Source organism: Notamacropus eugenii, chromosome 2 (assembly GCF_028372415.1).
Source record: "Notamacropus eugenii isolate mMacEug1 chromosome 2, mMacEug1.pri_v2, whole genome shotgun sequence".
NCBI lineage: Eukaryota > Metazoa > Chordata > Mammalia > Diprotodontia > Macropodidae > Notamacropus > Notamacropus eugenii.
The window spans coordinates 216,029,111-216,047,879 of NC_092873.1; the positions used below are offsets into that span (position 1 = coordinate 216,029,111).

Below are 18,769 nucleotides of genomic sequence, written 5' to 3' on the forward strand. Positions count from 1 at the left end.
AGATAATTCTCTGAAAGTATAAGTTTTGGAACAATCACCACTTTGTGTTGGCAGAGGGGTCCCCTCACTGGGAGTTTTTTGAATGCCATCTGTTTCTGGGAAATCACAGGGCTATTCTATCCATTCCAAAAGAACATAGACAAATTTTCTAATAGAAATATAAAAGAAAATTTTATAATTATATACAATTGTTATATATAAAATGTGCTGTTAAATATAACATATAATCTGAAATTATATTCAGCCCATGTAATTGTTAAGGATATGTTAAACTTAAGCATATCTATTTAAATATATATACATATACATGTATATATATAAAAGATTTGTTAGGGATTAGAATGTCTCAGAGACTTGAATTTCATCCTCTGTTATTAACAAGTTCTGTGTGAATACAGAGAAGTTTTATTCTTTGGCAGATAGTAGGTGCTTAATAAATGTATAATTTCTTTAAAATGCTTTGCATTTATTTTAATTTGTTATTCGCTAAGTTTATTGGAGAATTAATGAAAAGAATCACCAAACCCAGTGACTTGTCCAAGGCCCTCTGCACGCAAATGATAGAGCTGAGTTGTTTGTTTTTTTTTTTCTTTTTGGAAAAGTCTTGACTCCAAAGCTAACATTCTTTCCACTTTACTGTTTTGGAAAAACGACCTCCAGTCACTTTGGAAAAAAGACTCACATGGAAGGGGCTTACTGAGGGCCTCCTTTCTTTTGAGGTAGGCTATTCCAACATATATTCTATAGAGCCATTTTATAACCCTAAACTGGGGGAATTAAAAATCTCTTACCTTGGTTAAAGCAGCCAATATTTGTAGTTTATTTTTTATGTCATAATAAATTTAATTCTGCAATCTAGTCAGACTAGTAGAGGAAAAAGATAAATAAATCCAAACAATTTATATAGCAGGTGAGAGTACAACTATTATAGGATATGAGAGCAGCCTGGAGTTGGGGCAGGGGATGCTTTCCCAAGCTACCTAAAGAATGGTAGGGGATCAAGACCAACTTTCTCCTCCCCCCCTCCCAAACTTATGAGAGTTGTTCACAGTCAGCTAGAGTGAACTTTCTTTTCTTGCTGGGCTTGCTACCTTGGTACCAAAACTACCTTCTGGCTTTCACAGTGTTCATATCTTCTTTTGCCTGGCCAAAGGCTACCTCTTCCTCATCCAACCAGGCAGACTGAATAGTAAAGATTATAAACTGGGAGAACATGCCAGGTAAGGATGAAATTCATATCAGCACATTTTCTCTGCATAGATGGAGTGCTATTGGTGCTGTTGTGTGTGAAGTTACCACCCTGGCACTTGAACCTAGGAATTTCTGTGAAAGCAGAATCCATTGTTAAGAAAATCCTTTCTTTCTAGTACCCAGAATTGTTTTCTTCTATCATTCTGCAAATAGCTTGAAAGTAACTTGTTTCAGGGGCTTGTTTTTCCCTGCAATGTTGAAGTCTACAAAGTCAGTCAGTCAATAAGCTTTTATTAAGTACTTTGAATGTTTCTGGCACTGGAGTCTAACGGGAGAGACTAATATATTTACGTGTAAGTGGTCTGCAGGATAAAAAGGAGATAATCAGGGGAGGAGAAGGCACTAGATTATGAGAGTAATAGGAAAACTTCCTGTAGCGCATGTGATTTTAGCTGAGACCTGAAGAAAACCAGGAAAACAAGGAGGCAGAGATGTGGAGAGAGAACATTCTAGACATGGGAACTGCTACAGAAAATACCAAGAGCTGAGAGAGTCTCTTGTTTGGGGAACAACAGGGGGAGTGAGGTCAGTATTGTTGAATGGAGCAAAAGAATTAGCTATGGTCATAGATGGTTGGGCTGCGACAGGCAGCTATGGTAGAGGACCTAGAACAGAGACTTCAGATATGTGGCTCCCATGTGACTCAGAAGAGCTCAGTGGACTGGAAGCAAATTAAGATGTAATTTGGAAATATTTAACAAAATAGATAAAAATACAGTAGCATGTAGGTAATGTTAATCTGTGGTCTAATACTGCTGATCTAGAGAGCCAAGCAAAGTCATAGGCTTCAGCTATGGTATTTACAAATCCTGAAGTAATCAATGTTTTGCATCAAAAGGCACATAACTACAGGGATGTTAGTTTCTCTAGTGTTTTCTTAAGTTTAAATAAATAATGTTAATAGCAAGTGCTCAAGTTCTTACCCATACTTATTTTTTATGATGAATAAAACCTAAGAATTTGTTAGCCAAGATTTGTAGTTAAGGACTGTTAAGGGACCAGTACCTGGTAATTTACATATTGACTTCCCAATAGAAGATAAGTCACTTGAGGATAGGAATTATTTTTATCTTTATTTGTATCTTCTAGTGCTTAGCTTAGCACATAGTGAGAACTTTATAAGTTCTTATTGAAGGACTTAACAGTCTCTTTTATACTGTTGTAGATTACATAACCATGAATGAATTATTAAAAATCTCAATATGTTCTGATCAGTTGAATTTTTTAGTACTACACTCCTTAATTTTTATAAATTCTGTATACAGTAGACACCTCATGAAAAAATACATTATAACATGAGTCTATAACTATCATTAATATATTTTGAATCATCAAAATTCCATTAGGTGGGTTGAATTTATTATGTTATGAATATATAGCAAGAGTCTGTGGCATAATATTTGGAGAGCCATTCAGGAGTACCTTGGTTCAAGTTTCTCCTCTGATACATATTGACTATGTGGTTCTGGACAAATCATTTTAATGCTCAGTGTTCCAGATAGCACTCTAAGAAGTTGTGGAACTAGGTATTGGTGGAATAAGTATGTGCACCAGAAATTACAAATGCAAATGAAATCTCATATTTGTTCCAAAAAATTAATTGGAACATTCATTATTTTAAATTTTAATATATTATATGTATAGTTAACACTCGTTCTTTTGTTTACATCACTAAAAATTTCTTTTAGAACATAATGATGTGGGAGGATATAGTACATTCTTTTACCTAGTTTTTATTTTTTTAGATCAATAAATAATTTAAATAAGTGGGGTTGGAGTTGCCTCACTTGAATACCATATATTTTCATCTTTATTTTTCTTCTAGTTTGATATTGATTTCAGTCTGCTTATGCAAGCTAATGCACAGAACTGCCCATAGACAGTTGATTTCTTTAATCTTTGGCAGATAGTAGGGGCTTAATTTTAAAAATTTTATTGATGCTTTTTGCTTTCTATTATAGTGATTTCTATTTCCTTATTACCTTCTCACAATGAACCTTTCTCTATAACAAAGAAAAACCTATTAAGTAAAACTAGCTGACACAGTGATCCCTGTCTGTGATAATGTAACAACATCTTCCACATTTCCAGGTGAAGAAAGGAGAGAGGTACATGTGCTCATCTCTTCTCTGTGATCAAAATTGGTCATTAAAATTTCACAATATTCAGCTTTATTTTCTTGTTCTTTTCAGTTATATGTCTAGGCACTTATATGGGTATAATTATATGGGTATATATTGTATACACTTTTCCTGGTTCTGCTTACTTCATTTTATATCAGTTCATACAGCTCTTCCTGTGTTTCTCTGAAGGGTTTCTATTTATCCTTTCTTCTTGCACAATAATATTCTATTACATTCATATGTCATAATTTGTCCAACCATTCCCCAACCTACTTTGGTACCTACTTTACTTCTATTTCTTAGCTACCACAAAAATTGTTGTATGAATATTTTTGTATATGTAGGATATATAGTTTTCTATTTTTAATCTCTCTAAAGTATATATCCCCAATGAGATCACTAGGTCATATAGAATATGAACAAGTTAATCATGACCCAAGGTTTGTTTTTTTTAAATAAACAAATTAGTCACTTCTTTTTGATAACTCTATTCCAATTCCTAAAGATTACAACTCAGCCTTGAAATATTAGTCTTTTGGGGTGGAGGAGGGGACAGGTCCAAAATAGAATGTATTCTTAAAAAATATTTCATTTATCTTTTCTCTAAAAAAACCAAAATGCCTCTGAAATATATATATTATTTTTTCATATCAGTCTAACCCAGTGGGCCTAAAAGTGCAATTTTATTTGAGTCTCTTACTGCTAAGAGAAATATTAGTAGTTTGCCACACAAAATAATCTTCCCTCTGTCAGTACCAATACTGGTCAAAATCAGTATTACTTAAACCTTTTGTGTCTCAGCACCATCTTAAGAACTCTGAAGGATCCTAGAGAAGTAAGATATGAATCCCTACTTGAATGCACTTTTTATCTAGTTAAATTTATAGTGATTATAAGGACAAGTAAGACTTAAGCATTGTATTTTAGAACATTGTTCATGCATAGAGTGCCTCAGTACCTACCTAAAGGCACTTTTAATCTAGTTATAGTTACACTGATTTTGAGGACATGTGAGACTCGAGCATTATATTTTAATACATTGTTCAGTTATAGTGTGCCTTACCAATCTTGTCAGCATTCCTTCTGTGTGTATCATGGAGGTGGTCCTTTGCCTCAGGAAATATTATTTCAAGTACTAGCATGTAATTTTCTATCAATTAACTCATTTTCAGAAATGACTTGTGGAGATATGGAATGTTAAGAGGTATTGGTTAAATGTGATGGGTGGAGAAGAGAAGAGGTTATTTAGGATCAGGATGCTTAGAATAAAGGAAAACTTAGTTCCAGGAAGTGATTACACTGGGCAGTAATTTCCTTTTTCAATTCAGGAAGCAGTGAGGAAGAAAGAAATAATTGAATGTGGGACAAAACTGGGCGGGGACAAGGTCTCCAGGGATCCCCATGGCATTTCTTAAAAAGCTTCCTTCTGTAAACATAATTGTAGTATTATTCCCCCACAGGGGCTCAGCTAGATAATCTTGATGGCAGCAAGAAATCTACTGTCAGGAACATTCATTTGAAAACAAGAAATGTGATAGCCCATCCAAAAATGGAGAGATTAGCAAGCTGACTTTAACCTTAACAGGAGGAGCTTTTGTGGGGAAGAACATGACTGAAGTGCGCCATCATGGTTTCACAATGCAAAAGAGTCTGTGGAGATGAATACATTTTACTATGTCCTAAGCAGGTGCTAAATACAAAGATGGGCAAAAGAGAATCTCGCCTTTCAAGCTCAGAGTAGGGAAAACCTGCCGTTATGTACAAATAAAGGTGAGAAGTGTAATATGAGGAACACCAAGGAGACCAATGCCACTGGGCTGTAGGCTAGGTAGGGGTGAGTACAGTACAAGAAGACTGGAAAGGTAGGAAGAGCCAAGGTTAAAGGCCTTTAAAAGCCAGACAGGATTTTATACTTGGTCGTGGAAGTGATAGGGAATCACTGGAATTTATTGAGTAGGGGCATGACATCAGAGATGTGCTTCAGGAAGGTCATTTAGACTGCTGAGGGCAGGGTGAACTGGAGTGGGGAAAGACTTGAGGCACAGAGGTCAACCAGTAGTCCATTTCAGTAGTGCAATCATGAGGGGATGAGAGCCTGCACACAGGAGGTGGTGGTTTCAGAAGACAGTAGAGTAGGGGGAGGAGTATACAAGAGATACTATGAAAGTAAAATTGATAGGACTTGGCAACAACTTAGATATGGGGGGTGGAATAAAGTGAGAAGTTCAGGATGACACCTAGATGAAGGTGAGGCTGGGTGACTGGGAGGATAATGCTGCCCTCAATAGTAATAGGGAAGTTAGGAAGAGGGCAGAGCTTGGGAGGAAAGAGAATGCGGTCAGTTCTGGACGTGTTTCAGATGTCTATGGGACTTCTGATTTAAGATTTAGTCCAATAAACATTTGGAAATGCCAGACTGGAGATTAGGAGAGATATGAGGACAAAAAAAATCAGAGAATCATTTTCATAAAGATGATAGTAGATTACTTGGGAGTGATGAGAATCACCAAGGGAAATAGCATGCAGGGAGAAGAGAAGACAGCTCAGGACAAAGTTTTTGTGGATATCTACAGCTAATGAGTGTGATTAAGGATTCATGAAGGAGACTGAGGAGTGGTCAGACAGGTAGAAGGAGAACCAGTGTCACGAAAAGATGTTTGTCTTTATGTCAGTTTGCTTTTCTGTAAAATGAGTTATTAGTCTAGAGATGATCTCAGAGATCCCTTTCGGCTGAATTATTTCATGATTCTATGATTCAGAGATTATATTAACACAACTAGTTCAACCGTCTATGATAGTCAAGACAGTAAAATAGATAATGAAGAAAATGTTTACTTGAATGCTTTGGAAATGACCCTGTCATGTTGTGGCAGTTTTTTCTCTACTTTTTTTTTAAGATTACATTTTGGCAATAATATCCAGTTTGATCTAATCAATAGTTTTTAATTTCTCTGATTAGATTACAAGAGGAATTGAAACTCTGCAGAACACAATAATACAGCAGGATAAACGACTATCCAAAGTAATGAGCAATTGTGGTTCCTTCCATGTTACCCTCCTAGTGATGCATTTACCGAATGAAGAGGAAGTTAACATGTAAGTATTTTGAAATAAATTCTTTCTTTCCTATTCTTCCTCAACCTTCTAATCATTACACAAGCACAGAAGAGAAGAAATTAGAGTTGAAAACTTCAAAAAATAGATTAAAAGAACTTTAGTATTTTAAATCTTAATTTTATTCAAATCAGTAAACCTCATCATGATTACAAGGAAGTGACCCTACATTCTCAAAAACTGTGCCAGTGCAAACTAAATTTTTTTAGGTCTTACCAAGGAGGAAGGACTTTGTTTGGTTAACAGACTATTTTGTGTCATCTGAGAATAAGTCAGGCTCAATTTGGAGAGGCTTATCACCAAGTTAACTGTAGGGAAATGATTTCTTTGCCCAACTCAGTAGACAGATACCCTACACTAAGCCATGGGCCATTTGTGATCATTGTAGTTTGGATAGATTTGGTCATTTGGTGACAGTTGAGGTATTGAAGTAATAAGCAGTCGTATAGAACATAGAGAATTGTAGTGATAGAAGGCCTCTTGAGGAACTTTCAGTCCAGTTGCCCCATTTTAAAGGGAGGAAACTGAGATACAAGAAATTAAGTGATTTGGTCAAAGCCATACAGCTGTTTAGTGGCAGGATTGTATCATGTGTACAGCACAGTTTCTTTTTTTGTTTGTTTCAGCAGACATTTATTGGGTACCTTCTGTGTGTGAGATAGAATGGGATATAAAGACAAGTGTCAGATAGGCTCTGCTTTCAGGAATTTTCCAGTCTAATGAGGGGATGTATAAATGTAAATAACCATGGTAGAGAGGACAATGAGCAGAGAGAAATCTAGGAAAAATGCTATGACATGGAGAAATGACTTTAACCCTTGGGTATGGACTGTAAATTTGGCTTCATGAAGAGGGAGGTCATCTGGTATAGTGGAAAGAGTCATTAATGTGGAATCATAGGATCTCAATATCTATATCTATATCTATATATATATATATATATTGATAATGTACAATATCAATTTTCCCTCCTAGTATTTGTGTGACCTTGGACTAGTCATTTATCCTTTCTGGGACTCAGTTTTCTCATTTGTAAAGTAAAGAGGTTAGACTAGATGATCTCTAAAGTCCCTTCCAGCTCTAAATGTATGATTCTTTGAGTTCATTTAGAAGGTTTTAGAGTAATGTAGATTGGTATTTCTACTATACCACGTGTGTTTTATTGCACTACTTATACACCTAGATTGGTCCAGAGTTTTATTTTGTGTTACGGTGATCAATAGGTACAGTTCATTGTTCTTAGGCTGTTGTGTTTTTAAAAAGAATTCTTTGAGCTATATATCTTACATAGCAAAATAGAGGATCCCTTTCTATCTGTAGATAAATAAGAAGAGACTTCTCTTTGGCCTCACTTCAGCACATTGCTGCATTCAGAATCATAGAATCTCAGAATTGGAAGCAGTCTTAGAGACTGCGTAGTCAAACACATACCTGAAGAGAAATTCCTTCTGCGTCATTTTCAAAAGTAATCAGTCTGGCCTCAGCTTAAATCCTGACAGTCAAGGAGATTTACTGCATCCTACAGCAGACTATCCTTCTTTGAGAAAGTTCTAATGGTTAGGAACTTTTTACATATATTAAGGCTTGCAACTTTTACCCACTGCTACTATTTCTACCCTAAGGAGCCAGACAGAACAGGAGTAATTCCCCTTCTTCAAGACTAACCCTTTTATCTTTGAAGAAAACTATTAGCCCAAGTCTTCTCCAATGAGAACATATCTAGTTCCTTTAACCCAGGTCTGCACAATATACAGCTTGCAGCCCACCAGAGGGTTTTAGATGACCTGTGGAAAAATGTAGGGTTGTGTACTCTGTGTACTCTCCTGTCTGTCACATGATCCATGGCAACCAGCCATCATCGATCTGTCTCTAGTCCAGTCTATCTAGCCCTGAAGAAGTTTAGCCTATTTTAATTTTGGCCTCTACCTACTGCCAAGTTGTGCAGGTCTACTTTAACCAACCTTCTTACTATCCTGATGCCCTTCTTCTGAATGTGCTCACACTAGCCCGTATTCTCCCTTCATTGTGCACTTGGAACCACGCAAGATAGATAAGGTTTGATGAGATTCTCATTTCCTTAGTTCTGGACACTGCTTCTCTTAACCCAGGCAGCTATGGTAGCTTTTTGGACTGCTGTGCTATACTTTTAACTCATCTGGAGCCCACAGTCACTAAAATGTCTGGATCTAGCCATATATCTCTCATTTTTGTACTTGTAAAGTTGCAGATTTTTATGGCCCCTCCTTCTAGTTTGTAGAGATTTTTTTGGATCCTGACTGATCCAGAAGGTTAGTGATCTTCATGTCTTCTGCAAATTTTTGACATTTATACTTTAAATACTTCATCCCAGTCAATGACAAAAATATTTCAACACTGCAGAGGCAAGGACAGATTCTTTGGGCAGACCAGTTGAAGATTTCTTCCACATTGACATTGGCCCATTAATTACCACTCTTTAAATTCATTTATTAAGCCAATTAAGAATTTATCTAACTAAGCTTTCAGTTAGCTGATTCCTCTCTCTTTATAATATCAATAAGGATAGGATAAAGCTCTTTCTCATGTTCTTTGAAGAAGTCTAAATATATAATGTTTAAAGTATTCTACATCTGCTATTCTAGTTACCCAATAAAGAGTGAATAAATAAGTGAATGCATGAATAAATAAATAAGGTTAATCTGGCATGACCTGTCTGAGAAAGCCATAGTGGCTGTTAGGGGTTGTTACTTCCTGGAGGACTTCTGATGTATTGGGAAATGACCCAGTTTATTTGGGGTTTTGTCAGTGCTGATAGTATAATACTTTAATATCATTAACTTCATTTCACACTCAGTACTTTGTGGACCTTGGGATAGTATGTTTGGTCAAAGTCTTTTCTCTCTGTTTAAGTCTTTTACACTCTGTGAGGATTTAAAAAATCAATAAGGATGAGCCTTCAAGTTTATAGGGTGATTAGATATGTACATAACATGTTTGTCTGTGTGTATATACATATATATCTGAATATATCATTATTGAGGCAAGACAATTCTTTTACATCTCCCTAAATGACTCGCTAACCACAGTAGCTTTTCCAAACTATTTCATTCCTCTTCAGACTTCCAATGACTCCCCATCCCATTCTGAGAAGTTCCCAAACTGAGAAACTTGCCTCATATTTCACTGAAAAATTGAGGCTGTTCAAGGTGAGCTTCCTCTTCATCTCACATCACTCAAATGCTTTCTGCCAATATCTCCTCCTCATATGAAGAAGAGGCCCTGCTTGTCACGATGAACCCTTCTACCTTTACAAGAGACCCTGTTTCACCCAGTTTTCTCTGGGTTTTCCCCTCGATCATCTCTACATTTTCACTTGTGTTCAGTCTCTTCCTGTCTGCTGGTTGTTTCCCTGCTGCATACAATCCTGTTCCTGTCTCTCCCATGCTCAGAAAACTCTCAGTTGAACTAACCATTTCCTTTAGCTATTATCCTCTATTTTCATTTTTGTGGTTAAACTCCTGAGAAAGTTGTCTATAACTAATGCACCCACTGTCTTTCCTCTTACTTGCTTCTCGAATCTCTATTGTCTGGCATCTGACCTCATCATTTAACTGAAATAGCTCTCTACAAATGTTCTTTTAATTACCTAATCCAATAGCCTTTTCTCAGTCTTCCTCCTTCTTGACCTCTCTGCAGTCTTTGATGCTGTCAGTCACTCTCTCTTAGATAATCAGTTCTCTTGGTTTCTGTGACACTATTCTTTTTCCTTCTATCTGAGCCCTTCCTCAGTCTCCCTTGTTGGGCCATGCTTCCTAACTGTGGGTGTCCCGCAGGTCTCATACCTAAGCCCTCTTCTCTTTTCCCTCCATAGTAATTCCCTTGTTGATCTCATCAATTCTCATGGATTCAGTTATCATCTTTATGAGATGATTCTGAAATCTTTTGTCCAGCACTCACCTCTCTCCTAACCCTCGGTTTTGCATCTCCAACTTCCTATTAGTTGATCAGTCCATAAACATTTATTAAGCTCCTGTTGTGTTTCAGACACTGCCAAGCACTGGGGATATAAAAAGGGAAAAAAAGACAGTCTAATTGAGGACATAACAAGAAAACACATACATAAAGACAGTCTCTATATGAGATAAATAGAAAAGAATTAAGAGAAGGAAGGCACAAGAAAGAAGGCACAAGAGGGGTTGAGAAAAGCTTCCAGTAGAAGATGGGATTTTTGTTGGGACATAAAGGAAACTAGTAGGCAGAGATGGGAAGGGAAAACCAGAGAAAATGCCTGAAACTTCTCTTCTTTGTGGAACAGCTAGGAGACCAGTGTCACTAGATTGTGGGAAGTGTAAGACATGCAAGTATAAGAAGGCTTGACAGGCTAGGAGGGGGCTAGATTATAAAGAATCTGGAATGCCAGATAGAGACTTTTGCATTTGATCCTGATACAATAGGGAGCCGCTGGAGTTTATTGATTAGGGAGGTGACATGGTTGGACTTGTGCTTTAGGAAAACCATTTTAACAGCTGAATTGAGGATGGATTAGAGTGAGGAGAAATCTGAGGCAGGCAGATCCATCAGCAGGCTATGGCAGTAGTCTAGGTGTGAGGTGATAAAGGCTTGCATAAAGGTGGTGGTGTTGTCAGAGGAAAGAACAGGAAGTATTGGAGAAATGCTGTAGGCCTTAGACAACTTGACCTACATATCCCATAGACTTATTAAAGTTAACATGTCTATGACTGACCGCATTCTCTTTCCTCCCAAGCTCTGCCCTCTTCCTAACTTCCCTATTACTATTGAGGGCAGCACCATCCTCCCAGTCACCCAGCCTCACCTTCAACTAGGTGTCATCCTGAACTTCTCACTTTATTCCACCCCCTACATCTAAGTTGTTGCCAAGTCCTATCAATTTTACATTCATAGTATCTCTTGTATACTCCTCCCCCTACTCTACTGTCTTCTGAAACCACCACCTCCTGTGTGCAGGCTCTCATTCCTTCATGACTGCACTACTGAAATGGACTACTGGTTGACCTCTGTGCCTCAAGTCTTTCCCCACTCCAGTCCACCCTGCCCTCAGCAGTCTAAATGACCTTCCTGAAGCACATCTCTGATGTCATGCCCCTACTCAATAAATTCCAGTGATTCCCTGTCACTTCCACGACCAAGTGTAAAATCCTGTTTGGCTTTTAAAGGCCTTTTTAAGCCTGGCCCTTCCTACCTTTCCAGTCTTCTTGTACTGTATTCACCCCTACCTATCCTACAGTCCAGTGGCATTGGTCTCCCTTGTGTTCCTCACATTACACTTCTCACCTTGTGACTCTGTCCTCCTTCCCTATCTGTCCTCGATGTCTGGAATGTTTTACCTCCTCCCCTCTGCCTTCTGGCTCCCTGACGACCACCACCCCAAACCCACTAAAAATCTCACTTTCTACAAGAAGTATTTCTCAGGCTTCCTTAATCTTAGATCCTTTCTTCTAAGGTTATCTCCAGTTTATCCTTTATATATCTTTATATGTCCTATATATATATCTTGTTTGTAGGGGCAGCCAGGTGGTGCAGTGGATAGAGTACCAGTATAGGAATCAGGAGGACCTGAGTTCAAATCTCACCTCAGACACTTGACACTCACTACCTGTGTGACCTTGGGCAAGTCACTTAACCCCAGTTGCCTCATCTTGAGTCATCTCCAGTCATCCTGGTGAATATCTGGTCACTGGATTCAGATGGCTCTGGAGGACAAGTAAGGCTGGTGACCTGCACAGCCCTGCCTTACTCAGAATAAAGTCAAGTGCAAGTCATGTCATCATTTCTCTGATGGCACGGTCTTCTTTGGCAATGAAGGACAAACCCACATATTGTTTGTACGGAGTTGTTTTCATGTTTTTTTCCTTTACTCAAGAGTAGAGGCTATCTTTTGTGTTACTTTGTATCCTCGGTGCTTAATACCATGCTTGGAATATGGTAGATCTTTAATAAATTCTTGTTTATTGACTGTTTATTATTGTTGACTTTTTTATGACGATGGAAAGAAATATTTCAAGAACTTGTTTACCACCTTTATTTTAATGTACTTCCACTCTGGGTAAAAGAGTATGATCAGAAATACTGAAAGAATGGAATACTATTTTTAAACCTAAAAGCAAACTTAGAAGCCATCTAATAGAATTGAATGATTTTATAAATGAGAGAATTGTGTCCCCCCAAGTGTAAGCTGATTTGCTTGCAGTAAGACACTTTGTCAGTGGCATATGCAGGATTTGAACTTGTGTCCTATGCACTCATCACTGATGTATTTTGAGTAGCTTCAGCATAGACTTGATTAGTTGTTTACAAATGTATGCTTCACTGAACCATTATAATTTGAGTCTTTATTTTAGCTCTGTTGTCCCATTTAAAAAATTTATAGTGTTTTCACTTTGGAAGGTACGGCCATTATTTTTTTCTTTAAAATGAGTTTAAAACATGAGGATATTTTAAAATGGTCAGTAAATAACAAATCAGTTAGAATTATAGCAAAATATTCTTAATTCAAAATCTGGATGAACTGAAGAAAGGAGGATATGAGTACAGATTATTTTAGTGTTAAAGAATAATGGGAGATCTACATAATAGGTGGGGTATTGCTATTTGTGTTTTTACTTGTGCTTAACAAAGATTCTTCATGAGATAAGAACCATCGAACCTTTTAAAATAACTTCTTTTCAGTTTACCAGGATTACCATGTTATTACATTCCCATAGAACCCATGCGTGTTTTAACAGATAATGACTCAGTAAAAGTTTTAGTCCACTGGCTAAAACATAGTAAAGATATAGTTCAAAAGGATTGACTTTGGAAGATATTTTAAATAAAATAAGAAAATAAGAAAATTTACAAAGTCATTCTGAACGCATGAATGTGTCTCTAAAATAATTAGATTGGTTCTGTACATCTTCTAACAAGCACATTTTCAACACTTCGTAATTATTCCAGAATCTATTCTGGCTTGGGTCAGTAAGTAGGGAGAATACTACACCCACTGATTAAAAGTTACCACTAATTGCCCTTTCTCACATACTTGACATTAGAACTACACAAATAACTCACTCAAAGAAAGATAAAATAATTTGGTCTTCTTGAATAGTAATATAAAAAGTCTTGAAAGGCTGGATAATGCCTGCCCCCTAGTGACACTTTTAAAAAAAAATCCATTCTATGAGTAAAATACATGTAATACGTAAGCTATATACAAATAATTTTGTTTAATATTGAAAATAACTTATTCCTCCTACAAAAAACACTACAGAGCTAAAAATGTAGAAGGTGAAATTAATTGGGCTGTATGAAATATTTGTTTTTTAATAGGGAAGATGAAACAAATGAAATAGGGCAGAGCTTCCTTTTTAATGCTGGTATTTTTTGTCATGTATTTGGCACCACTTTGTAAAGCCTAATTACTAGAACCAGGGTTTCTCTTTAGACCATTAGAATATTGGATTTAAATCTGTGAACGACTTAAGAGATCACTTAATTCATCTTTTTTTACAGAGGATAAATCAAGGGAGGCCTATAGAAGTTAAGAATCTTGCACAAAGTCACAAGTGGCAAAACTAGGATTTGAACTCAAATGTGGAAATGCAGTGCTGTTCCACTGTTCCATTTTGTGTTTAGAGTACCTTATGGGGGACATAGTTTTATTTATTTAGCATATTTGGATCAATTTAATAGTAATAGAGTCAATTACATTAATCTTAAGACAGATACAAGTTTCAGCTTTTAATATTTTAGGTATATAATGTAAGTATTATTATTTTCTGACACTGTTTTGACAAGTCAAAATTTCTGATCTCTTAATCATTAATGAAATAGTTGTTACAACTAATTCACTAGCAATTTTTTCAATAAAATGAATGTAGCAAATTAAATTTACTTTTATTGTACTTGAGCTCTTCATTTCATGTTAACTTTAACTTTAAGGCATTGATCTCCTTTGTGTTCTTCAAATCACACTCCTCACCTTCTGACTCTGTCCTCCTTCTGTATCTGTCCTCCATGTCTGGAATGTTTTACTTTCTCTCCACTGCCTTCTGGCTCCCTGACCACCACCCCAATCCCACTAAAATCTTACTTTCTACAAGAAGTATTTCTCAGGCTTCCTTAATCTTAGAGCCTTTCTTCTAAGGTTATTTCCAGATTATCCTTTATATAGCTTGTTTGTCTGTGGGGGCAGCCAGGTGGTGCAGTGAATAGAGCACCAGTGCAGGAGTCAGGAGGACCTGAGTTCAAATCTCAGCTTAGACACTTGACACTCACTAGCTGTGTGATCTTGGGCAAGTCACTTAACCCCAGTTGCCTCATCCTGGGTCATCTCTGGTCATCCTGATGAATATCATCTGGTCACTGAATTCAGATGGCTCTGGAGGAGAAGTGAGGCTGGTGACCTGCACAGGCCTCCCTCACTCAAAACAAAGTCGAGTGCAAGTCATGTCATCACTTCTCTGATGGCACGGTCTTCTTTAGCAACGAAGGACAAACACACATACAGCTTTAATGCTTACTTGTAAAACTCAAGTTGCAACATGAATGAACTTATGCTGGACAGTTTGATTTTTAGAAATGATTCTAGATGAAATTATTTGAGAAGTATTTTAATGCCACTTGCCAGTTTTTATTTTAATCTCTTGAAATGACAGCTTTTCTTTATCTGACTTTTATATTTCTTCTTTCAACAGAGGCATAGGTGCTCTTTTGGAGACAAAAGCACTAATAGAAGAAATACTGCAAGGAAGAGATTTAAATTTACCCTTTCAAGGAATTGGTAATTTTGGAAATCAGGTTGGATTTGTGAAGTTGGCAGAAGGCGATCACCTAGCTACACTTCTTGAGATAGCAGGTAAAAAACAACCTGAATAATGGGGATTAAAAATATCTCTGAAACATTTCATAGTCTATTGAAATAGTGAAATCTTTCCAATTAAAAAAACACATTAAAAGTTTTCCTATGTGATTTCAAAGGGAACCAGTATAACCTTATTTTATAATCAAATGCTGCTTTTGGGTATTAGATACTGGGTATTGGGGAAAATAAGGAAGTGAACAACTTTTAGTTGAAGGGGTGTGTGTGTGTGTGTGTGTGTGTGTGTGTGTGTGTGTGTGTGTGTGTGTGTGTGTGTGTGTGTGAACTTTGGGTATTGGATACTGGGTATTGGGGAAAATAAGTGAACAACTTTTAGTTGAAGGGGTGTTTGTGTGTGTATGTGTGCGCTTTAAATACACAGACTTAGAAACCTGATTGATTCTGGAGTCACCTGAAGGGCATAGGGCTACACAGAAGTACTTTTAAAGATCTGCATTGAATTTCAGATATATAAGGGGAAATATTATGGAATAAGACTGGAAAGCTAGTTAGCATCTACAGTGCAGAGGCCTTTAAAAGCTAGGCTAAGAAGTTTGTATATTATTTTGAGGGCAACAAGAAATTGCTCATGGTGTGTTAGTGACGTTTCTTAACCTGTGCCTTAGAAATGTAGGAACACCTTTATGGAGAATCTGCAAAGTCTTGCTCTGGTGTCTCATTGGGATGTGAAAGTGTTCCTGAGTTTCTGAAGGCTCTCACAGATGAGCATAAGTCTGGGCAGCTTTTACCATTCTGTAAAGGTGTCAGATATGGTCTCAGGTTTCCTATGACAGACTGAGTGTTCTGTTCAGAGACCAGTGCAACCGAGCATAGAAAGGTTCTTGCTAGCAGTTGGATTCCAGGCAAATGAATTCCTTGGCCATTGCCTCTCATGAAACAGATCTAAAAAGGCCTTCAATTTTGCCGTCCTTTTCTGTTTCCAAAATGATCATGGAAAAGGTCACCAAGAGCACATGACATAAGTTTTAGGCGGTCTACAACATTAACCTAGTTGAAGTTATTTTAACTGTGAGATCTTTGTCTAATGATTAACAAATTAACATGTTACTGGAAGAACTGAAGCACATTCGTATTGGCATTCTTGCAGTAGATAAGACCTTAAGACAAAAAAAGTTAAATAGAAAGATGGCTATTGATAGATCCAGGAGAGATCGTTTAAAAATTATTGGACCACCTGAAAGCCATGGTCAAAAAAAAAGAGGCTTGAGGTCATCTTTCAAGGAATTATCAAGGAAAACTGACCCAATATTCTAGAGCCAGAGGATAAAATAGAAATTTAAAGAATCCACTGATTACCTTCTGAGATTCCAAAATGAAGACTCCCATAAATATTATAATCAAATTCCAGGGTTCCCAGGTCAAGGAGAGAATATTGTTAGCAGTAAGAAAGAAACAGTTCAGATACCATGGAGCCACAGTCAGGATAACACAAGATTTGATAGCTTCTACGTTAAAAGATTAGAGGGCTTGGAATATGATGTTCTGGAGAGCAAAAGAGCTAGGATTATAACCAAGAATCACCTAACCCAGCAAAAATGAGTATAATCCTTGAGGTGAAAAAATGGACATTCAGTGAAATAGAGGACTTTCAAGTGTTCTTGGTGAAAAGACCAGAGCTAAATAGAAAATTTGACTGTCAAATACAAGACTGAAGAGAAGCATAAAAAAGTAAACAGTTAAGGGAAATCATAAGGGACTTAATAAGGTGAAACTGATACATTTCTACATGGGAAGCTGATACTTGTAACTGAAGAATTTTCTCTTTATATTAGGGCAATTAGAAGGAGTATATATAGACAGAGGACACAAATGTGAGTTGAATATGAAGGGATGATAACTAAAAAATAAAATTAAGGGGTGAGAAAGAAGAATGCACTGGAAGAAAGGGAAAGGAAGAGGTAAAGAGAAATTAGGTAAAAGAGGCAAGAAAAAGCTTTTACAGTTAAGCGGAAGGTGGGGCCAGGAGAGTGAGTGAATCTTACTCTCCTCAGAATTAGCTCAAAGAGGGAATAACATACACTCTCAATTGGGTATTCAAATCTATCTTACCATATGGGAAAGTAGAAGGGAAAGAGGATAAGAGAAAGCGGGAGGGGTGTATAGACGGAGGACAGGTTGGGGGAGGGAGTAGTCAGAAGCACAACACTGTTGAGGGAGGGACAGGGTAAAAAGAGAGAGAATAAAATAAACAGGAGTGAGGGAAATAGAATGGACCCCAATTTAGTAATTGTAACTGAAACAAAGTTTGAAGCAAGTTTCTTTGATAAAGGCCTCATTTCTCAAATATATGAAGAAGTGAGTCAAATTTATAAAAAGAAGAGCCATTGCACAATTAACAACTGGTCAAAAGATACTATAACCATGTGGAAAAAATGTTCTAAATCACTATTGATTGGAGAAATTCAAATTAAAATAATTTTTAGGTATTACATCATACCTATTAGATTGGCTAATAGGATAAAAAAAAGGAAATGGCAAATGTTGGAGGGGAAGTGGGAAAAATGAGACCTTAATGCACTGTTGGTGGAGTTGTGAACTGATTCAACCATTCAGTAGAGCAGTTTGGAACTATGTCCAAAGGGCTATAAAATCATGCATACCTTGCAACACCACTATTAGGTCTGCATCCAAAAAGAGATAAAGAACAAAAAGGCAAAAAATTGGGGATACCCATCAATTGAGAATAAATTGTACTGTGTGATTATGATGGATACTATTGTGCTATAAGAAATGATGAGCAGGATGCTCTCGGAAAAACCTGGAAAACCTTATATGAGCTTATGCAAAGTAAAATATACTGTCTACGAAGTAACGGCAATACAGTGATCAGGTATGAATGACTTAGCCATTCTTGGCAATACAATGATCCAATGCAACTTCGAAGGACTTGTGATGAAAAATGCTATCCATCCTCAGAGAAAGAACTGAGGGTGTCTGAATACAGATGAACCATACTTTTGTGTTTTCCTTCACAACATGACTAATAGGTTAATGTTTTGTATGACTACACATGTGTACCCTATATTGAATTCCTTACCTTCTCAATGGAGAAGGAAAAGGGAGAGAATTTGGAAATCAGAATTTTAAAAATGAATGTTAAAAATTGTTTTTACATGCAGCTGGGAGAAAAATAAAATATGAAACAAACAACAACAACAAAAAAGAAAGCTGACTGTTAAATGGAAATTTGACTTGTTTTTAGGTCTCCTTGAAAGGCAAACAAAGGCTTTGGCAGAATTGATTTTATGTCCAGAAGCAGTAAGAAATATAATTCATGGAACACTGTATTATTTTATCTTGCTATTCTTGTCATAAGGTTAAACATATATTTTAGGACTCTGTGACTTCATTGTGAAGGAGATATGGTGAAAAGTATGTGGGAAAATATGTCTTAGATTTGAGA

The 18,769-nt window shown here is 36.8% G+C and overlaps 1 protein-coding gene across 2 annotated transcripts in view; it reads left to right on the forward strand.

Moving 5' to 3' along the window:
• Positions 1–18,769, forward strand: part of AKAP7 (A-kinase anchoring protein 7) — a 150,091-nt gene that overhangs the window by 31,534 nt on the left and 99,788 nt on the right. For both annotated transcript variants that reach the window (XM_072643330.1, XM_072643331.1), the window contains exons 4-5: positions 6,334–6,470; positions 15,182–15,342. In XM_072643330.1, coding sequence (XP_072499431.1) covers positions 6,334–6,470; positions 15,182–15,342 — 298 coding nt within the window. The remainder of the gene's footprint in view (positions 1–6,333; positions 6,471–15,181; positions 15,343–18,769) is intronic.